Consider the following 23,535-nt stretch of genomic DNA (forward strand, 5'->3'; position numbering starts at 1 on the left):
AGAGAAAGATTTCATCCTAATATCACCATTATAAGTTGAATTCCACAGGTCTCATCATAATCTTACTACAGTAGAAGTTGTTCCTGATTAAAAATCCAAAAATTGTCACATTCGGAATATCACTAATAAGATTAATCCCAAACATTTTAAAATTCAGGCTTTTCTACTACATATTATGTGCACATGTATTTGGTTTATTTGCTGTCTTGATTAATGCAAACTGACTCTGAGGTACAGATGCCTTTGATGCCTCTTGCATAACCTGGCATAATTTTGCACACAGAAGCATATAATGTGAATTTTGGCATGTGAATGAGGTATTTGAGGATTGAGGAACCAAGCCAAAATTGTGATGACAAGAGAATAGTAGTGCTGAATTAAAAAAAAGTATACTTGCTCACTGGCTGCTCTTTTGAAGGTTCTTGTTTCTTTATTATATGCCACAATCTAGAGCATTCAGATCTACTTTTTGAGATGTGCAGTGTCCCTTCCTCAGACAATGCTGAGAAGTGTGAAGGAATTTCAAAGAATTTATTCTGATTAATAGAGTAAAGACTAATTAATAATTTGCAATAAAGAAAAAAAAAAAAAAAAAAGAATTGACATCATGGATGTGCTAATGTGCCAAAGCAATGAGGGCAGCGCTCAGTGAATGATAATATAGCAGTGTTTAATGCTCCAGAAACTCACTGTTTTCACTGAGAGTGCCTTGTTCCTTTTGGATCCTTTAGCAGAGCAGCATAAGTGCTGTTTTATACTGCCAGAATTTTCTCTTCTGTTTTTTATCATGCCATCATTATATTTGAAAAAGTTAATTAAGGATATGGCTATTGAAGGCAATGAAAGCACTGGCAATACCTTTGGAAATGTTGCAAAGATAACTTATATTGTATTATTCCTGATCAGAAAGCTGTTTAGGCAAATTTGGGGGGAGAAATCCAACAAGGCAGACACATCTCAGTAGGTCTATAGGTACAATGAGTGCACTCAGTCAAAGGTAATTTTTACTCCTTTACCTCACATAGGCTGAGTCAGAAGTAATTCTTCCTTTTTAAAAAGAGAGATGTTCTGTGTTTCCAGGGGAAAAAATGTACCTTTGAGCAGCCAGACTGTCTGTGTTGAGGAACATCCTCTTCAATTCTGGTTAAAAAAAAAAAAAAAAAAAAAAAAAAAAAAAAAAAAAAAGAGAAGGAAAGAGGCAGATAAACTATTCAGAAAAATCTGCAAATTTTGTAATGGAGCAAAGAAGTGAACTAGATGGTGAGCAGAAGACTGCATCCCTGATCTCTACCTCAGCAGTGATGTCAGTGAAACTGCAAGTAGAATTATAGAATTACAGGGTAGCTGTAATGCTGTACACACGTCAGACATGCCTCATACTCTCCCTAAGGATTGCTAATTTCTGCAAACAACACTACACTTCTGCAGTGTGCCAGCTCATGCAGTGCTTCTCTGGATGGAGAGGAAGGAAATTCAGTTTTCAAGACCTCACTACTACAGTCAGTTTCTAAATAAATAACCCTATATATTTAGGATTATTTCGTCTGCAAGTTCAGCAGAATTAATTCTTAAAGCAAAATACTAAAGTGAAACAAATATGTAATTAGTAATCAATTAAAAACATGTTAAACACAGTCACAGTCTGTGTTCAATGTGAGAAGTCAGAGTGAGAACTGCAACCCACATTCTGTCCCCATACTCTTAGAGGATTACCTATCCTACTTCTTTCATTTAATGTTGGAAGAACTGAGACAATACTTTGCACAAAAAAACAATACCCTCCTCTAATATTCCCTTGTCACTGGGGAAGGACTTAATCCTTAATTGTCATAATTCCTTCAAACACTCATTCCTTATCACAGACATGGCACAGAAGGCAAAACCCTGTTACAGTCAGGCTACAGCAGAGATTTTCGTGGGAAGTTACGTGGTAGTAAATGAGGACAGGACTGAAAATAAAAGGAAAGAGAGATATCTGTTTTTGTTTTAATATCAATTTTAGAAAGAACTCAGTAGCATTTAACTTTTCTAAATAAAAACAAATTCTTCTGTGTTTTAGAAACACTTTGTAGAGGTACAGACTCCATATATTCTATATTTATGTCTCTTGTCTCCAAATTATTTTAATATGAAAAGAACTAGTGTGTATATTTAAAATACTTTCCATGAAACCATTTTGGCAGTTCAGTTGTTAATGTATATTGCAGGATATGAAATTTTGTTGAAGATTTTGAGTAGAGGTAATTGAGAGGGCAATGTGTCTGCTGGATATAAAGGTTCCACTTATTTTCATAGCTGTCATGCAGAAAAGGCTGCATGAACAGATCACTGCAACACTGAATTTTAGAGTTCAGTCAAGCCCCCAGATTTCCATGGAGGTTCAGCTGTCAGTCAGTGGAACCTCTTGAGCCATTGGTGTCTATCAGCAAACACAGATGGAACTCAGTACCTACAAAGGATTTTATAGATTTAAAGGTACAGTCTACCACAGATGGCACTATAGATTCTGATGTGATATGTTGTCCAAAAAGAAGAGACTTTTATCTTGTTTTCAAGTAGATGTGATAAATGCTTCAAGAAGCTAATTCATAAAACACTTTATGATCCTTCAGGATGATAACCAGTGTGCACATCAGCATGAAGCGGATTCACAGCTGATTTAAATCAATGCTGTGCTCTTAAAACAACTGCAATATATCTGAATTTCATCAGCTCCTGATTTGATTTCATATGTATTTTATGCCTTAATTGCCAATGGCCAAGAAATGCAATAGCTGAGTAGATATAATTGTGTTTCTAGGAAACAACTTCATTGAAACTAATTTTTTTAGAAACACCAAAACAATTCTCCTGAGGACAGTCTTGAAAATGTTGTACCTATATAGATAGCCAACCTCTGATATGGGTCACCATATTATGTATTCTAGAGAATTGCATAAGAATAACAATGCAAATAAAAATTTAGGCTGGATTTTATTATACACATGATTTTTCCTGCTGTTTTTAAGTTCCTGAGTTTACTTGGTTTTGTTTGCTTTGTCATGTTTCCTTTCTCTCTGCTTTGCAGACTTTAGAGATTGCTTTATTGTATAAAGCAATATAAAGTCTGCTTTCCAGACTTTATATTGCTTTATACAAGTACAGTGTCTAAATAAATAGCTTGCATTTCTTCATGGTACTTTTAACTCTGACCTTTCCAAGAGAAGTCACTGATATTTTTAATGTGTTTGAGTCCTCTGTTCCACACAGACAATGGAACAGGGTGTAAAATTGTTCCAGCAGATAAGGGCCTACCAGCACCCTAGCATATGTCTGGTCTAGATAAGGCTAGAGGAAGAATGAGGAGATAATGTCTAGTAAATGAACACAGGAGGAAGGTATGTTCTGTCTCCATTCATAGACAAACAGTGTTGAAAGGCTTCATATTGTTTGATCATTGCTCTGACATGGTGCATTGGCACATTACAAAGTCTTGTCATGCCTAATGTCTCATTTGCATATTTTCTTCTCATGCATTTGCTACCACTGGACCTTGACCAAAAAAACATCACCCTTGTACTTCCTTGCCTTAATTCACCATTATACTTTTGTTCTGGTTTGAGGGATTTTTTATACTATTAGAAAGTGATGAAAAACATATTTTGTCAAGTCTGTGCCTTGGCTCCTGGATCTGAAACATAACGCTTAATCTCTATTTTGAAATTTAAACATATCTCCCATTTCAACCTATTCAGAGATAGGTGTTGTAGCTCTGAATTTTGCAGTTTAAGTCCATTTCAATTTTCCCATTTTACTTCTGTATAGTTTCAACTTCAAAGCACACAATATCTGAAGGTGTTAAAATGACCATGGGTTTACAGAAATAGTGAGTTTCAGCTACCATCTTGAAGGGTATACTTTAAGGCTCTTAGAAATCAAAATCAGTGCACTTTTTTAATATCTTTCTTAAAGTTTAGTCACTTAAAAATCTATTAAAAATTCATATAGCTCTATTTCTAACTGTGAAGAAAGTCAGATTGCTGCTGACGCTCATACAGTTTCCTATGCCAATTTGCACGAACACATGTGATTACTGAAAATCTGTTGTACATTCTAATTGCTTCTTTACTTTCCTTGTTTATATAATTAGAAATAAAAATGGTTTAATACTTTCAAAAATTAGCCCAGAGGAAATATTTGCTTGAGTTAACACATGAACAATGTTTGCACAGAGGTTCTGGGTCACATGCCAGCTTTCTCCTGCATGTGTTGAAGTTGTTGCTACTGCATAGGACCTGTATGATGATTAAACATAATCAGTCCTTGCATTTTCTGCTGGAATGCCATTTATTTTCATGAGAGAAATCATCGCTGGAAAATTAATTTTCACTTTTGTGTAAAATCAGAATCATCAACACCACTAAATCCCTGCTGGACCTTGAGTTGTTAATTTTTTTACTGCTCTTTTTTTTCTTCCTTTCCTTTCACCTTTGACTTATGTAAGGAGTTATAAGCATTTGTTTGTAAAGGCAAGTCTAATAATTGCTTGGATGCTGAAATGATTCCAGGAAATCTAGACTGTTTATCCTCTAATGGCTATAATGGAGCTGCTCAGCAAAGCAGTGAAAAGATGGTAAGATTTCATGATCTTCCCTGTGTCCTGAGAGCAACAGCAACAGATTGGCAGCAGCCTGATCTTTATTATCTCCATAAGGGACAAAAAAGTCTGAATTGTAATTGCAGAGCTCAGGTTATAGTCAGCGTATTCCAGCCAAGTAAATTACAGTCTTTCTGCCGTGTTGCTACTGTGACACAATGAAGTATACAACGAGATAGGATTTCATTGTGTTTGAGACACTTTGAGCTACAGAAGTTCAGAATGAATATATCTAAAGGGACAGAAAGAACTTAATGGTGAAAATAAGGAAAAAAGAGTGATGAATTTTAAAAATGCATTTGCTGTAATGCTTGCCAAGTCACCAGTGACAGAATTTGTTGGTGTCGGGTTGTTGGTTAGTGATCATATATTTTATATATGTCTCTCTGTGTGTGTGTGTGTGTGTGTGTGTGTGTGTGTGTGTGTGTGTGTGTACATGCAATGAGTACACATCACTGAAACAGTTAATGGTGTGTGGAAGGATATGAAATGACAAGTGAAATGTCCTTTTGAAAGTTATAGAGTTGATTAATTGCCAAAAAGCAAAGAAGGCCATTCAATTTTTTTTCTTCTAAATATGGATTATCATAAAAATAACTCTGCAGTTATAAAGCACTTGAAGTCTTTGCTAACATAGAATAGAATGGAATGGAATGGAATGGAATGGAATGGAATGGAATGGAACAGAATGAAATGGAGCACAATGAAATAAAAAATACAAAATACAGTATTTCTGTCAGAAGGTACCTACAAAAACCTTATAGTCTAGCTAGTGACCAGTTCAAGGTGGAAGAAAAGTAAAAGTAGTTAAGGGCATTGTTCAAAAGCCTCTTAAACCCTGGCAGGCATGGAGCATTTACCACCTCTCACAGAAACATGTTCCAGTCTTTGACCACCTTCTCAGTCTAAAGCTCTCCTGGTATGTAGGGAACGCTGGGCTCCAGGACGACTTTGATGAATGGAGATGAGAGATCTCTGAAGGCTGCCCTTAGAATATAAGGTTTATTAGGGATGGTGAAAGGTCTTGCTTGGAGCTGCCAGAAGCAACACGTGGCAAGGCCTGAGGGGATGGGGGAGGGGAGAGACAAGGGGTAGAGAGGATGCTCTAGGAGAGGGTGGAAGTTCTAAGAGGGGGGAAGATCCAAGAGGGCGTCTAGCCCCTCGAAGACCCCTTATCAAGGTGGGCTGGAACAAGACTTGGGCCAATGGTGTTACAGACACTTGATGCTTTAGGGTAGCGTTACAGGTGTGGGATGAACCATACATTCTGGGGGTTGAGATGGAACAGTCCATTTGACTTTTGGACCTATCTGTAGGTAAGGGTATTGTCCAGCCAGTAGGGGGGATTGTTTTCATCCTGGCTGTACTATTGTAAATCTTTTGCCAGGCAATTATATTTATCCATCCTTTCCAACACTGGTATATCTTTAAACTATTCCCACAAGGTCTCTTACTGGATACCAGGGAGAAGAGCTCAGCACTTCCCTCTCCACTTCTCCTCCTCAGGAAGCTGTAGAGAGCAATGAGGTTGTCTCTCACAGCCTTTTCTCCAAACTTGACAAACACAAAGCCCTCAGACTCTCCTCACCAATTATTCCTTCTAGCTCTTTCACCAGCCTTGTTTCCCTCCTTCAGAGACATTCAAGGACCTTGACAATCCTTCTCAAATCGTGGGGCCCAAACTTGTGCAAAGTACTCAAGATGAGGCTCAATTAGTGCTGGACATAGTAGAAAATCAGCCCTTTTGCCTGTCTGGTGATGCTGTGTTTGATGCCAGCCCAGACAGGTTTGTCCCCTTGGCTGACTCACACGGATCTGCAGCTGAGCAGCGCGCCCAGATCCCTCTCTGATTTACAGCCACTTATACTTGTGTCCAGTGTCAGAGGTCCAGGATCCAGCATTTCCACCTGCTAAATTTCATCCCATTAATCACAGCCCAATGCTCCAGTCTATCTAGATTCCTCTAAAAGGCCTCTTGTTCATCAAGGGAGTCAACAGCACCTCCCAGTTTTGTCATAAGCAAACATGCTAGTGCTGCATTTGACTCCTGCATCCAGATTTTAGACATACATATTGAACAAATCTGGCCCTAGAACTGATCCCTGAAGAGCACTGCTGGTGTCCAGGCCCCAGCCAGATGTCATTCCATTCACTACAATCCTTTCAGCTCTGCCCTGCCGCCAGTTCTTCCCCAAGAACAATGTGAACCCATTCATCTCACAGCTGGGCAGCTCATCCATAAGGATGCTGTGAGAGCAGCATCAAAGAGCATAGTAAAATCCAGAAAAACTACATCCAGCACCTTCCTATCATCCACTGGGCAAGTGACCTAAAGCTTCAAGCTCTCATTGTTCAAATGTTCAGCTGTATAAATCAGAGGTTTACAAGCTAACTGTAGTGATTCAGTATTGTTTTTTTTTTTTAATTTGTTTGTCAATGTATAAAAGCCATTTAGCATGATCAACCTTGTCAAAGTTTAGCATTATATATTTTTATATATATTTTATTATATATTTTGGTTTGGGTGGGGTAGGGTGTTGGGATGTTTTTTTAGCTTAACTTGCTCTATCTTAAAGCTTTAGTTAAGATTAGATGGGAGAGTAGGATCACAGCTTTGGGAGATCAGTAAAAACTGCTTTAATTAATTACCAGTCTTTTTGCTTTGAAGCGTCCTAAAAAGGATTGGATTTCTAGGTGTAAAATTCCCTTTGGAGAGATGCTTTACTGAATATATTTGCTATGGAAATCAATACTCATAATTCAGAAAGCTGTCTTCTATTATTCAAATCACAGTGATTTGCTTTCTCATGGTTTACTCGTCCCGTGACTTCTAAAGAAAACAGAAGTTCATTGATCTGAAAATCTAAATGAGAAAGATGAATGTATGGTTATATCAAAATAGCCTGAGAGGTAGAAATTAAGGCTCAAAATTAAAAAATAAAAACATAAAAAAAAAAACAAACCAAGGGAAAAGAGGTCTGAGAAAGCATATAATGAGTATTTTTAAACTATCTGCATTCAAGGTTATAAACTGGACAGTCAGTTCAAACAGAAGTAGTAAGCTCAATATTTTCAATAGATAAAATATAAATAGGCTTGAAATCCCATCTTTACAGGAGAAAATACAGCAAGATCCAAGCGATATTTCTTTGTCAGCCAGAACAGAGCACTTAGAGCTCACTGGGTGAAAAGTAGTTTGTTCATTCTGACTACCAGGAATGAACAAATGAACTACCAGGAATTGAAAACTAAGCCATTACAATAAAGGTGGGTAAATCAGCTTTTAAATTCCCAGACCAAAGTGTGAATCATCTCATATGAATTTTCTTCTAAGAAAAAAAAATGTTTAACTAGTATAGGAAGTTTTGGTTGGTTTTTTGGGGGTTGTTTGTGGGGGTTTTTTTATTTTTTTTTTAAAAAGCAAAATAACATGAAAAATGACAATGCATAAGAGTATTTTATTTTATTTTATTACTTTATATTTTAAGCTTTTGTTTTCATTCTTATTATTTTGTACATAAGTGAGGCTAATGATCTACTTCTCTCCAGCTGAAATGAGTGATGAAAATGTTTTTATCTCTGTATTTTTTTTTAAAGGAAGAAAATATGTGATTTAATGATGCTTTACACAGAATTATTGCATGCTTTACCCATCATTAATTTGCACATCCTTTGATGTGAAAGATGTCAATTAAAAGCAGATATTTAAAAAAAATAACAGCATTTGCCAAATATAGGTTCATGTAAATGTACATGCTTTGCTGCTTGAAAGAGAAAGCTCAAGGATCTCTGGAAATGTCTCCATAATTATGTGATTCTAAAATCTCAGATACTATAATTTCTCAGCTAAACTGCATGCATGTCATAGGCATGTGATGAAGTAAGCTATCCTTTGAATACACAATTCACGTGCATTTCAAACAATTTATTCAATTTATTAATACTGCAAATAGATTGTCAGAAGATAAGATTAGCTTCAATGCAATTTTTAGCAACTCAGCTGTTTGTGTTCTGTCAGTCATTCAGTGGCTGCTCAAGATCTTCCCAAAATTAAGTCTTTAGAAGAGCATCAGATGAGATTGCAGTTAACCCTGATCTTCCAACTACAGACAGAAGTTATCTGGGACATTTTCAGTAACCTCTGATGACTTGTTCTCTTCCTTTCTTTCCAGTGAATTATTCATTACTTCATTTCTGTTCAAAGTTTTCTCTTTCTTTTGATCACAGGCAATGGACTGGGAATCCGAGTTGTAGGTGGGAAAGAAATTCCAGGAAGCAGTGGGGAAATCGGAGCTTATATTGCCAAGATCTTGCCTGGAGGCAATGCAGAGCAGACAGGGAAGCTTATAGAAGGTAAGATAAATGCATTATTAAAATATGAAGCCATGGGACTGCTGGGAGTATATATTTATAACACACATTTTCTCTTGCGCAATGGATGCAATCTTGTTCAAGGAATGAGAGCTACAACTCCATGATGCTTAAAGCAGAAAAGCCCTGATGAGAAGTGATTTTATTACTTCTATGGCCAAGGAGAGTTGCCACAATGAGCATTATTGGGGCATGTCTTCAGTAATACGTGTAAACATGCTGTCTGCATGGTCACAGATCATCACCATATATCATGGACAGGGGTTTTGAAGATCTTTAACCTCTCTTGATCATCTAAGTATCCATTGAAATTACTTCACAGGTAAAACAGGTCCAGTTGTCTCCCAGTTACAAGCACTAACTTTTTTACTTAGTCCCCTACAAGTCATACCTAATGTTAGTTGTCCAATTTAAGGTAACCATCCCACCTGCCCCAACAGGCAACAGAGAAAGAGGTATCCACAGAAAAGCAGTTATTTCATCTAACTTAGACCTCCTTTAATTGGCTTTTAGAAAACTGCATTCAACTTCACATCATCCTTTAGGCTATGAAAGCTAGGTGGAATTTGACTTCATTACCAATACATTTCCTAGGATTATTGCAATGTGATCATTCTGTCTAACAATGATTACATGAAGGCCACCTTCTTTTTATAACTTTCTCTTTTTATAGCTATTTTCTAGTTTTACAAATCTGTATGCACCTGAAGTGTCAGTCTGTCCATAGACAAAAAAAGAGTACATTTGTTTCTAACTCACTAAACTATTTTTTTTTTCTTAAATAAAGCATGTACACAGGGAAAAATAACAAAATAAGATAAATAGGAAGAATAGTTCTTCCAGGCAGAATTCAATTCACATATGTTTTCTGAATGGTAAACAAGGAAAAAAAAGTCATGATTTAATCAAAAGTACTTTGCAGGCAGAAAAACTGAGTAAATTGATTAAAGAATTTATTTACAAGGAATACTTTAATTATTCTGTAGGTATTACAAAACAGTGTCACCTTCATTTACTCTGCAACTTTTTACATACTTGGTGTTTTCTTTGCCAAAATTTTAATGATATACAACAACAACAAAAAAAAAAAAAAAAAAAAAAAACAGCAAAAAACCCAAAGGGACACAAACCCCAAAGTGCAATGAAATTAAACATAAAATGTCAATGAAATAAAACAGAAAAATAAATATATTTATTTTTGGCCTATACAGTTGATTCTGATATTAATTTTTTAATAGGTAGTATCTCATCAAATGATAGAATAGTGTTCTTTTTTGTGCATGAATGACGAAAGAATTGACCTTAATTTTTTGTGTTTTGAAGCAAGTATTTGTTTTGGCTCCCTCCATACAAATAAGTAGGTCTTTCATAATGTGCTAGATTATGCATGCTTTGTTTCAGTACCAAACAAGTAAAGAGGAAAATGTGGTTCTTCAACATTTCCCCAAGACTGGACATTTCAAGAAAGAGAACGAGCAGTTACAGATTGGAATTCTCTGTAGTCTTTCGGTTAGTTTTGCCAGGAAATTTTCTAGAAATTTAAAACAGTTCTTTACTCACCATATTTGGTTCATTTCAGCTGTGATCAAGAGCATCTTGGATTTACAATAACTACAGGATAAATCTGACATAGAAATTTACTTTTTAATCTGTTCACATAATATATTTTGAAGGTTCATTCCTTTTTTATAGGAAAATGAATATGACAGTAAAATATTTACTTCTTTGTTTCATTCTTCCATCATATGTTTATTCACGTTTCTGATCCTACCTTTATAAAAGTATCCTAGACTTGGATAAGTTGGCATAAATAAACTCCATCAAAATCCCTACATTTCATCTGTAGAATTTATCCACACAATGTCTCAGAATAAGTTTCAGTATTGATGTGTTAAATGTTTTCTCAGAGAGAAAAAATGCTTCCTGCAGAATGCACTTTGACTATGGCATACAAGGCAAACATTTCCTCTCACTGCCATTTACCTTTAGGTCTTGCCTTTATACTTAATTTTTATGTTATTTTAGATGTCTATCAGAGATCAACAAAGAATATTTTCTACTTCACTGTGAGTTGTGTTGGATTAGTGGAAATATGACTCCTTCTTTTCTGGTGCCCATTTAACCTCTACCCCTCAGAAGAGCTAAAATCCACTGAGATCTTCAATCACTCTCATATTGATCTGTGTAAATCCAGCCACACTGCTAATCTTACCAACATCTCTGAAAATAGAAGCTGGCCTTCTTTCCTTTTTCAAGTTATTTCCTGTCGCTCACACCACAGAGAGAAACAAATAAAGAAATCTTTGTATGTCATTACCTGTAAATGAATTACTTTTTTTTTTTTTCAGTAATCATGAGTCACTTTTCCTGATTAAATGCTGTGTGACTACAAGTTAGAGTATAAACCAAGTCATCAGGTAAACAAATACTAATGTCATTACAAGTTAGTATCCTGACTCATTAGCCTTTCTAAGAACATGAATCACAGTGAAAAATCCCATCAACTTAATTAATTCCTCTAATTCTAAAAACACTTGGCCAAGTCTGAAAATCCTACGAATAGCATAAGAAACAAGGATGGATTTGTTGCAGTTATGAAGGAAGACAAACTCCTACCTGCTCTCTGTATGACTGCATATAAATAAATGACACAGAGATAGCATTCCTATCCTTAGAGAATAACATAAAATTTTAGCCTATTTAAAAAGCTTTGGAGGAGTCTTAGTGCTGAAAAAATTATTTATAGTTCTGACTGGCAAATACCAGTCTTCTCAGTTCTCTCACCTTGAATTGCTTTCAAATGTCAAAAATATCTCTGATTCATCACTCATTGGTGTAACAAAAACTGGAGGTGGAAGACTCATTCCACCGAGCTCATCAAGTGCAAGGACTGTGTCAGTTTGATAGATGTGTCTGTGCTCCCACTCGTGTTGACAGAAACAGTTCAGTTATATTCCACCTGGTGAATCCACCGAGTGAGTGGCATTTCAGCCAGCATTTTTCAGAAACAGAAGAACATAGAGTAAAGAGCAGAAATGAAATGTTTATGTGTGTTACCTACTCATACACATTTCCTGGACACCCTCAGGCTGTGTGGAGAGCCTGGGAACTGATGAATAACAGGTGTCTTTATTCCAAGTTTTCAATCAGCCAGATTGAAATGGTTGCAATGGTTAGGTCATCTGCTGTTCATTAAGATGAAGATATTCCCTGACTTTCCAGTCTTCTAGAAATTCTCATAAACTAGCATGGTGAAAAACTTATGGTGAACTTGACTTGTGGTGATCTTACCAGCAGCACTAGTCCTGTCCTGAGCCCTTATGTGTGCATGTCTATTTTTAATATGTATGGATCATTTAGATTATATCTTCCCAAGCTTAAAAACAGGAAAATCATATAATGAAGACAAAAACCCTTATCATGAAAAATACTGAAATAGAACTTCCTGAAATAAAAACTACCTGATAGAAATACAGATTCTGAAAGACAATGAAACCTATTCAAGCTATTAAGTAGGTCAGAGCAGAGAAACTGTACTGCTGTTGGAGAGCTCCATCTTAGATGTTATATTAGTTAATGGTGCCATCCCCTCAGTCTAAACCTTTAGCACTTATTTTGATCTAGATTAAAAATTGCTCTTCTCAGGATGCAGGAAACATTGCTCATGAAAACACTGTCAGGGCCACCTTCCTTCAAGAGTAGGTAAAAGCACATCCAATGTCCTCGGCATCAAAGTCTAAATATTGAGAATAAGTTTTTAAATGTACTCAGAACCTTTTAGATTTTGATTCACCTGCTAAGAAAGAGATAGCCAGCTTTTCTAAATTTGTTGATGGCCTTTAACTGTGCTGAAAGTTTCCTAGGCCACGTGCCTGGCTCCCCTCAGGAAAGTATTTTAAATGAGTGGGTCTTTGGGAATGCCATAGATCTCTTTCATCTTTAGAAAACTGCAATCTCAGAACTTTGAGATGCCTTCAGGAAATACAATTGAGGTCTGCCTATTTCCTCATATCCCTATTTATTCATGTTTCTTTTCCCCTCACATATAAAGTCTTACATATTCTTATACATTCAATTGTCACAATTTTTTTTCTGTAAGAAGACTTTTGATACAGAGCTCACTCACTGTAATGCCCTAATATGGGGTCAAATAACATTAGAATCATTCCTCAGATTGAGACTTGGAGCCTTCCTTTGGATGGCACAACTTATGACCTCGTGGATCCAGAGACCATAGCCACAGTATCTGCAACAACACTTTCTCACAAATCTAGAGGCAGTAGAGAGAACATGTTCACTGCTTGTCACCAAGCAATTTTCCACACCAAAATGCCATATGAGATTAACAGGGTGTGTCAAACAACATGCTATTCCTGGCAAAAGAGGGCCACATCTTGACCAGTGGGAAGTGATTTCCACCCAAAGCAAAATATGATAGGGGAAGGAGAAAAGAGCTATTTGGATAACCTCCATCAGAGAGCAGCCTAGCTCACCACCTTCAGTTCACAGAAGAAGGAGACGGACCCAGGAAGCCCTGTCAGAAGCTTGCCTGAACCAGAATGCTCTACAGCTCTCACCCATGGTGTGGACTTTGGCTTCTGACCTAGTTAATTTCAAGCATTAGGCTTCATAATGAAAGAATGTATACTGAGAGATTCTTCAAAGGCAGAGAAGAAAAAGTCAGGGTTCAGTGAGACTCTCTTCTATATGTGTCCAAGTATAGTTAGCACAGCTCTTCATTATTTCTACAACAAGCAGTTAATCAAAAGGAAAATTATTATAAAGGCATAAGGACTTATATATTGTAATAGAGCAGCTGCATTGTTAGGTGAAAATCTACTACAAAATACCAATCAGCTGGCCACCCAGAAATAAGAGTGCAATATGAGAGGCTAAGAAATATGAGAGCCCATGGTAGCAATTTTGAATCTGGGGAAGGCTGCACATGAAAGCTGAAAGACAGACAACATGTTCATGGTGTTTAAGCAATCCCTCATGCACAAAGAAGTCTTCATTAAATTGAGAAAAAGAGTATTTATGCTATCTACAGTTCTTCCTCTGAGGAGAATGTAAATAAGGTTAATGAACAAACCAGAAATGAGATGGCCAGTGTGGGAGATGATTAAATGTACTTTGGTCGTCTAGTATAAATAAGATTAATTTGGCCATAATCAATATTGGGGAGAGACTATTGGAATATTAGAATCATTGTTTAATCTTTAAAGATTTTCCTGAATGCTGAGCAATGACATCTTTGAATACAGGTGGCTTTCTCACTCCTCCAGTTAAAGGTGACAACTAGGTAGCTCCCAGAATCTGTTTCACTTCAGCCATGCCTTGGGAATGTGTCCCTTCATGTGTTTTCAGATCATAAATTTTCAATCATAGCTTTTCAAGTTTTTAAGTCCTTGTCAACTTAAAGCCTGTTATTTACTGGCATTGGAAACACATGATTTCTTTCAAGTCCTCTCAGAAGGACAGGGGGATGCAACTGGATTACTCACCAGTCCATGAAAGGGTTATAAAGAAAAAGTTAACAGATTTTCTGCAAGTGGTTTAATATCTTTTTGGGTTACTTTGGATAGCATCAAGTGCTGAAAAGCAAGGCCAGACTGTTTTAGAAGGTCTTTTGCAAAGGCAGTACAGGTGTGATGCTGTCCATCTTATCAAAGCTGTCTCTGGTCGTATCGCAGACGTGCTTTGCAGACGTGCTTTGCATGTTTATTGGAAAATGCAGTGTGACTGGAATGGTCCTGGGCACCTAAACAGCTGGAAAACCAGAGCACAAGCAGTAGGTCATATACTTCTCTCTACCCTTGTCACACTTCCCTCTTATCCCTGAGTTACAGATGAGCACAAGTGTAACTCTGGCTGATCTTTACTGGTCACTGGTTGGTCATTTATTGGTGGGAAGTGCAATAGGCAGAAGGTCTTCCTGAGTATTAAAATACTGTAGTGAGCACTGTTTGCTGTTTAGACAGCTGAAATTGGAAACATTGATTGGGGTATCACAGTGAAAAGAGATTTTACAGTCCCCATGAAGCAAAGATAGTGAAGAGCCAGCATCCCTTCTTGAGTCCCTCTGATAATTACATTTCTGGCAAAAAGTAGATAGCACAATGAAGCTGGAAAATGATGAAACGAAATTAAAAAGAACACAAGAAGGGAAGGAAAAATTCTCAAAAAAACCTGTGGATAAAGTCTTAAATGAATAGTAATTATCTTTCCATCCTGCACTTTCATGTTGCTTTTTTAATCTACTACTGCATTGGGAAAAAAAGTATTAACTTTACCCTGTTCTCTGAGTGTTAGTCTTAGTGATGTATTTTGCTGTCCATGCTTATTCTGCTGGGTCAGAAGAGAAGAGAGCTTGCTGTTAACATATCCCCTGGGCTACAGGCTCAGATTTGCCTGTCCCAGCAGAAATTTGCTTTATCAAAGATAATGTTCACAAAATAAATCTCAGAAGCACTAGGTTAGAAGAGATCTTCAAGATCATCGAATCCAGCCCATGCCCCAACATGTCCACTAACCATGGCACCAAGTGCCACATCAAGCCTTTTTTTAAACTCATATAGGGATGGTGACTCCACCACCTCCCTGGGCAGGCTATTCCAGTATTTTATCACTCTTTCAGTAAAAAACTTTTTCCTGATATCCAACCTATCCAACCCAATAACAGGCATTGTCATTGTTTGGTTCTAAGCTTTGCCTAAAGCTCTTTAGAAAGGACTTAATCTAAAAAAAAAAAACAACAAAAATACACTCCTTCAGCTGTAAACCTTAACGTAGTTGTGCTCCTCTCATCCATGTATTTTGTTCTGCCTTGTACATCTTTTTCATTGGTAACAATCAAAGGTATAGGACTATTCTTTTTAAGTATGGCAATGAACATTCAATATATAAAAAAATGCCTTTAAATATTTTTAATCAATTTTTAAAGGAAATTAAGTTAGTAGAAAGGACACCATGCTAAAGTGCATCACTTAACATGTTGAAATTAACCTAATATCTGTAGAATGAAAAAAAGAAAGGCAAAAATCTTTATCACTCTGGTTTTGCCATTCCCTATGCTGTCCCACTGACAGTGGTCTCAGTTCCATTCTTAATATGGCAGGAGTTGAGTTGTTCTGAGAGTTTTGTTTGGCCCTTTGCTAAGATATGAGAAAGAAATTAGAATTATCAGAAGGAATGAGAATTGTTTCAGTACTTGTGTGGCACTTATAGTAAGAAGTGAAAGTAGAAATAATTGTACTATAAACAATTGGCTTGGAAATTTATTGAGAGCTGGTTACTCTAACACTGTGCACAGCTTTATTTACTAAATCTCTTTTGTGGTGGTTGAAACACACTTAGAAAATAACACTTTCCCCTGCTTTAGAAAATAAAGAACATATAGTTTAAGGAATTTTAATCTTATGGTGTCAGAATGATATAACTGGGGGTTTACAAATCTACTTGATTAGAAAACTACTTGTATACTTTAAATATCAGTTTCAATGAGATAAACCAGGTAATATGAGTTTGTAATGTTTCTGCTCAGGATGTAATTTCTGTATACTCAATTTTTCTGCAACAAAAATCAGCACTTAGATGTTAGACAGTAATTTGCATCTAGAAGTAGTTGAGCAGTGTAAGGACTGAGCTTTTAGGATCTTTTTTTATTTAATCTAAAGCAGAAGGCAAAACTTAAGGTGTACTTATAAATTTTGTAAAGCTATGAGAAAGAAGCATTAAATGGGAACATATTATGACAAGTAAAAATATGGTCCCTTGCATAATGCCAGCTACCACTGGATTTAGTCTTGCTATTTACCATATAAACAACTATAGTTTATACCTTCTTTATGATCAACAACTTTGAAAATAACTTGAACAATTAATTATTGATGAAAATCAATTTTGCTAGAAAAGGCATATTATACAAATTGCACAAGGAGCTTGGATTCCTCATAACAAATAAATAATTTTATCAAAAGATTTCTATGGGTAGGGGTTCTTTTTAAGTCTTAAATAGATAAGTCTGATTTATGGAAACAGGAAAAATAACCTGGATGTTTCAATCAGAGAGAAGAGGCAAATACAGTCACTAGATATTCCAGAACTAATGAAATCAAGGACCATGACAAAGGTCATGACAAAGACACTAGTCAGATGGTTTAAATACAAATTGTGGAAGATCACAGGTATATGTCATTGGTGTCATAACTAGTTTTCAACAACACTCCACTAAGATCATATTAGAAACTACTACCAGCTACTGTAAAGTACTTATGTGGAGCTATGTAGTTAGTAATTTTCAGATGCACAGCCTTTGGACCCAGTTATTTTCCAGGACCTTGATGAACAGTTCCTGTTAGAAAGAATATACACTTCTTGGAAAGAATATTTTATGCTTTCAGAGAATGTGCCTGAAGCTCTGAGCACATCATGTAGAGCAGCGTTGTCATCAGGTTGCCCACAAAACTTTCGTTGCTCCTGCTGGCACTGTGCAACTTTCTGTTGTCCTCTGGGATCACACACATCACAGGTGCTTTGTGGTTCTTCCTCTGACATTGACAGATACTACCCATCCAGGTGGTTCCAGTCTTTCTGTCTCACTCTTGAATACTTACTCAGCTTCTGCTATATTCTGACACTGTGAGTACTTTTACAGCTCATTTGTCTCCATAGAAGAGTTTAATTCTTTCTTTCACTATTCTCAACATACTGTATTAAAATCAAGTGTATGTGTTTTCCTCAGAAAATGCAGGCGTATTTCCTGTCTTAGCACTCTCAATACACACTAGCAGAGGTGGCAAGAGGTCTGTGACTTTTCTGGTTTGGGCAATGCTGGAGAGAAGATGGATTTAGTTACTGCTTCCAAGATATTCAAGAACAAAGTTACATCTTTAGTCAAACACAGGTAGTCTGTCTGGGATTGTAAAATAGACATTCTCTAGATCAAGCTATACCTGACACACAGGCAAACATCACAAGCAGAGACATAAAACCACTGTGCCCACCCCCTTTGCCTAGCTGCTTGCTGAGACTGGTGATAGGGACTTGAATTTCAGCCTGGAGCATCAAAGATATGTGCCTGTATTGCTCTGGTTCTTTTTTCAAGGACTAGCTTCTGTGCAGCAGACTTACAAAGAAACCAGACAAATGTAAATCCTCCAGTGCCTAAACTGAGGCAAATTTGTCTTACCAGTGGAAGTCATCAAATGCATCCTCCCGTCTCCATTCACCATTGTAGGGAGCTTAGGTATTTCTTTTAGGTGAACTGTCTCACTAACTACCAAAAATTCTGACTCTACAGACTTACCTTAGGCATGTTGGGCCACATCTCATAAAAGAAAATCAGGACATTTTGTCTATTGTTTTTAAGGGACAAGATCTATTTGGGCTCACATACATGGGCATTCCAGAAAAATGTCTTAGTACAGTGTGAAAAAGCCTTTTGCATAACTACTGAACTGTGTTGTTTGATAGTGACTCCCCAGTGAACTGGGAAGCTAAAAATACTCTAATTCCATCTCCTATTGTGCAGATTACTGTGGGCTCAAACTTGCAGACTAGCAGTTTGATGGGATTGTAGTAAAAAAAATGTGGTGAAATCAAAGTCAGGGTCACCTTGAAGTACTGGTTAAATAAAGATATGTTCTTCAGGACAATTTTTCCTGCCACTGGATTCCAAAAAGTAAATTTTGGATTAAATTTTTAAACATTTTTTTGTTTACATGTAGCAATTTTAACCTTCAATTCTATTCCTGAAATCTGGATCTCCAGAAATATTAGGCCAGCCTGGCCACTCTATGGAATGCTATATTAATGTAAAACATAGCAAAGATTCAGGGTCCAAGGTGAATTGTCCCCACTCAGGGTTTGTTCTGCTGAAATTCAGGTGAACAGAGAGCCCCTGTCAGTGACTCTCAGGGCTGGGCTGTGGGTTGTTTGCAAACCACAGTTCTCAGCAGCAAACAGGGTTACAGAGAGTGCATTTTTCTGCCTGTGAAACTGGGTACTGCAGCAAGCAGAACTTCTTTAGTCTCTTGTTGTTTCCAAGTACTTTCTAGGTAGGTGTGTGCAAATTCTTCCAAAACCTTAAGAATCATTATGAAGAGTTGTTAATAATTTAATGTTAAAAAACATGAACTGATGGAAGTGGGGTTTCTCACAGGAGAACATTATCTGTCTTTTAGGGGGCTTGGGTACCAATTTGGAATGGTTTGTCACAGAGCTTCACTGCAGTGGTTTAAAAAGTGACATGGGCACATAGATAAAGCCTCTGTTTTCTCTAAGTATTGGGTAATTCAGGAAATGAAAATAGACGTAAACAAAATGTTTCCTAAATCACTTAAATTAAATCAACCAATCTCTTGAGGTAGTTAGATAAAATATATGGTTGTGTAATCAAATTATTTCAGATTTCCAAGATTTTATAAACAACTTCTGAATCATCTGGTATCACTGTTTTCAAAGGAGATGCTGAACTGCATTGTACTTTGCTCTGACCTAATCTGATCTGACACCTTGATTTTCTTATTCAATTGAAAGGGTAAAGGAACTCAAAAAACAAAACAATATTTTTCTGCAATTAGTTTTTCAATATAGTACATTACAACATAGGAATAGTATGTAAAATAATACAGAAAAAGCTTTAGATGTCAGCTTAAAGAAAGAAAGCCACTATGAGCACTCTCAAAAATTGCACAAAGACTTTATTTCAAATTTCTTGAAGCATATTTTATTCCAAAAACCTAATTAGATCATACATATGGTTTGACTGGGAAAATCTTGTATGGGAATATTCAGGTTTCTTTGAGAAAAAATAAACAGGAGATTGTATAATTTTACATTAAACACAGAAAAATATTGATTAAAAATGATTAGTCTTTACTGAGGTTAATAATTCCGATGCTTAAGGATTACCATGTAAAATTAGGTAAATATGACTTCACATTTCTGTATGAAAAGTCTGAAAAAAGCTACATTAACTGTACTTGTACTGTAAAAAGGCAACTTAAAATTCAACTGAAACTGAAGTTATTGAATTGCAAATTATCTAATTTATTAATGACTGAAGCTTGAAAACATTTCATCAAGCAGAAATTGAGTCTTAAATGCCTATGTTTGCTCCACATTCCAACCAAAAAAAAAAAAAAACCTTTTGGAAAAAAGAACTGTATTAAAGAATCAAAAATGTTGGGGATTCCTTTAAACCTTGGTAAAAGTCACTGATAACAGACCTGTTGGAACTGTTTTGAATTAAAAATAAAATAATTTGTTGCCTGTAATATTGCTTGAAAATTGGGAAGATATGTTGTGGTTTTTTTTCCTGTACAGACCCCAGACTATTTGCACCAAAACTCATTGGGGACTATATTATTTCTCCTTGATTGTCATAGAATCATTCAGATACAAAATAAACATAGAACACTTTGATATCTCTCTAAATACAAGAACAAGTAGAATTCTATTAAGATCTTTAGATTTTATGGTCCATTTGAAAACTTATGAAATTACCTTATAGTTACATTATTATGTTCTAGGCAACTTTACAAACTTTATTTTTAGGTACTTAAATATTATCACTTCTGGAAAACTGAATTAGTCATTATATGGGTGATTGTGAGATTGATTAGAAAATGCAAGGATTTGCAGACAGCTTCATTCAGGTCAGTAAGATGACAGTAATCTTATAGTCTAGATATTTCCTCTGCATACTGGAGATCAGACTTCATGAATGATATGTGGTGGAATGAGCATTTTTAAGTCAGCATGTACTGACATTTTCTTTCACAGAATCCAACTAGAATATAAAATGTAAATCATTTGAAGGCAAAGAGATTTCAGACAGCCAACCTTGGTGTCTGGTAGACATGGGCAGGTAGCAGCTATGTTCTCCAGGGTCTGAGCTCTGCTTAAGTCTCTGGATATCTGTGCAGTGGCTCACACTGCATTTGAAACATGAAGAATATTTCCAAGTCATCATATATATGGTGTAGCTGATCCTGACTGCTTATGTGGAAATGCAGTAGTTCAGTACCTGCCAAGGGAACAAGAAACCTCAGTTCTGGACCTTCCACAACTCAGATGATGTTGAGTTGCTCAGATGCTTCTGCTTCTGAAGAGAGCTGTGTCTGAAATGGTGCTTACTATTAAATTTCAGTAAAAACAAGTGGTTGGGACCATTTTGTTTTTACTTGGATCTTGCTTTCCAATTTTCAACACGTCCATCTTCCAAATTACAAGGCCTAAGTTATTATTTAGTGTGGTAATTTAGGTACTTTCTGGGAACTGTACTTTTTTGTCTTAATATTATGCAGAAGTGCAACACAGTTACTTTTTCTTGATATCATGTACATTTTCCTTTGGCATTATTGCACATTTATTTATGTTTCTATTATTCCCCAAACCATGTAGTTATGAAAACAGTAGCTTCCAATGGAACCATGAAATGCTCCAGTCATAACACTGTGATCCTCATTCCTGATTTTTTTTTCTTTTTTTGGTGTATTACATTAACAGAAGAGATTGTTCATTAGTGTATTGCTATGTCATAAACCTTTCATGTCTAGTAAGTACATTATTCCTATGTTTATAACATGTTAAACATTCTTCTCCTTGGAAGTCAGTACTGTCAGTCCAAAATAAAATGTGTAGAAGAACTCTAAACATTCATTCAGATCTTAAATTGGATGTTTTGAATAATAGTAAGACTTCACATGGAAAAGGTGGGAGAAAAGTATCTGCTTCTGATAGTATGGATGTAAAGAAAAAAGTTATTTGCAATTTTAGTGAAGTTTGTAGAAAGATACAGAATAATGAGGCTACAGCTCTATGTCTACTTCTGAATGCCGAGAAGAATTCCACTGAAGATCCACTTGGCTATGTAATATTATGCATATACCTATGAATTTTGACTGTAAGGGACCTTTCCCTGGCGACTCATTCCTGCCAAACCAAAAGGGCATGCTAATAACCAAGAAGTATTAAATCTTTAAAAGTCTATAAGGCCTTAAAGTTTGTACAGGTAATTTGATGATAAAAAACAATCATCCTGTAGTAGTGCTTGTAGCAGAGTGGTTCCTTAGTCTTCAGAAAAGTAAAGGATTTTCTGTTGGTTTGATTTGTTTTTCTTTACTTTTTATGAATTTGTTGCTAAGAGGCCAGTAAGGACAGAGTAGAGACAACTAAAAGAAACTCAAAGACACAGGGAAAATATTTGGAATCTTGTTGTATGATCATGTGCTAACTTTCCATTCCAAAACAGCTCACATCAGGAGGAAGCATGTCTGGAACAGCCTTTAAAGATACCTGGAGAAGCAGCATTAGTTTTGGTACTGCCCACAAGCTCTTTTCTATGAGTGTTCAACTTTCAGAGGCAATTCCTCTTTCTGAGCACTTCTCATCAGAGCAGAAGACTGCTAACAACTGCTGTATTGCACAGCAGCACCCAAATTGCTTTAACCCAGGCCTGTGAACTTGTATACTGCAGTCAGACTGTGTAACAAATGCACAATAAATATAGGACTGGCCTGTGTTGGGAGGTTAGGCTGCACTTTATGACATGCACAAGGTGAAAAAGAGCAGGAAGGAGGAAAAAAGGTAATTAGGATGATCTGCTTAGAGGAAAGGAAACGTGAAAACAGGAAAGAAGTGTGGTGTAAAACAAACTCCCATGTTCATAATTTATTTTCTTGATATATATTTAAAAACAGAAATTTTCATGGGAAAGATGAGTGCCATTTACCTGCTCATGTGCAATGACAGGGCCATTTGCAGATGCTGACCAGTCACCCCAATGAACAGAAGGTTTCATTATTTCCTAATTAGTAGATAATGTGCTGAACAGCACCCCATGAAATTAACCTTTAAGATGACAGTAAAAGGAAATGAGTCATTCCAGGCAATGCTCATCATGGTGTGAGCTCTACAGTTGCTAAATGAGTTCTGTCATAGTGTGGGTGAAGTGGAATCAATCCATATAATTCATACATTTGCTGCTCATGCAGACAGCTTAGGAACTGCTAAGGCGAAATAAGCATTGACTTATGTCTAACTAAAGCAAAGTTATGCATTACATTAACTGATTAGCTTTTCAGATGGGTCTGAAGTTACTGAATAGAAAGAGCTGATAGTTCTTGAGTGTGTGAAAGAGAGAATAAAATGAATCAAAATTCTTGGAAAGTACTTTCATGACTGGTGTTAATGGGGAGGTAGAAACAATTTTAATCCTAGACAGTACTAAAAAATAAAAGATAAATCTTTCATCATCACAGATCACTGTAGTATTCTTAGAAGTATCAGCCTATCTCAGTGATAGTAATACCTCTGCAATTCATGCAGTAGAAGCTGACTGATTAGTTACAAAACAGGGGCTTCCTTCCGATTAAATAGCTGTAGAGAACATGAGACAAGAAAAACACTTCCCACTGTTTTGGAAGGAGTGAAGATCCAAAGAAGGAACTGAAAATACCTTCAAGCGTGGCAGTCATCCTTGTTGAATATGATGCAGGCAGACTGGTAGATATGATAAAAAC

At 36.3% G+C, this 23,535-nt stretch overlaps 1 protein-coding gene across 8 annotated transcripts in view; it reads left to right on the forward strand.

Annotated features, from left to right (window-relative positions):
- The window catches only part of PCLO (piccolo presynaptic cytomatrix protein), a 313,621-nt gene that overhangs the window by 194,386 nt on the left and 95,700 nt on the right, over positions 1-23,535 (forward strand). For all 8 annotated transcript variants that reach the window (XM_072919151.1, XM_072919156.1, XM_072919164.1 and 5 more), the window contains exon 10: positions 8,864-8,989. In XM_072919151.1, coding sequence (XP_072775252.1) covers positions 8,864-8,989 — 126 coding nt within the window. The remainder of the gene's footprint in view (positions 1-8,863; positions 8,990-23,535) is intronic.

Source organism: Taeniopygia guttata, chromosome 1A (assembly GCF_048771995.1).
Source record: "Taeniopygia guttata chromosome 1A, bTaeGut7.mat, whole genome shotgun sequence".
Classification (NCBI taxonomy): domain Eukaryota; kingdom Metazoa; phylum Chordata; class Aves; order Passeriformes; family Estrildidae; genus Taeniopygia; species Taeniopygia guttata.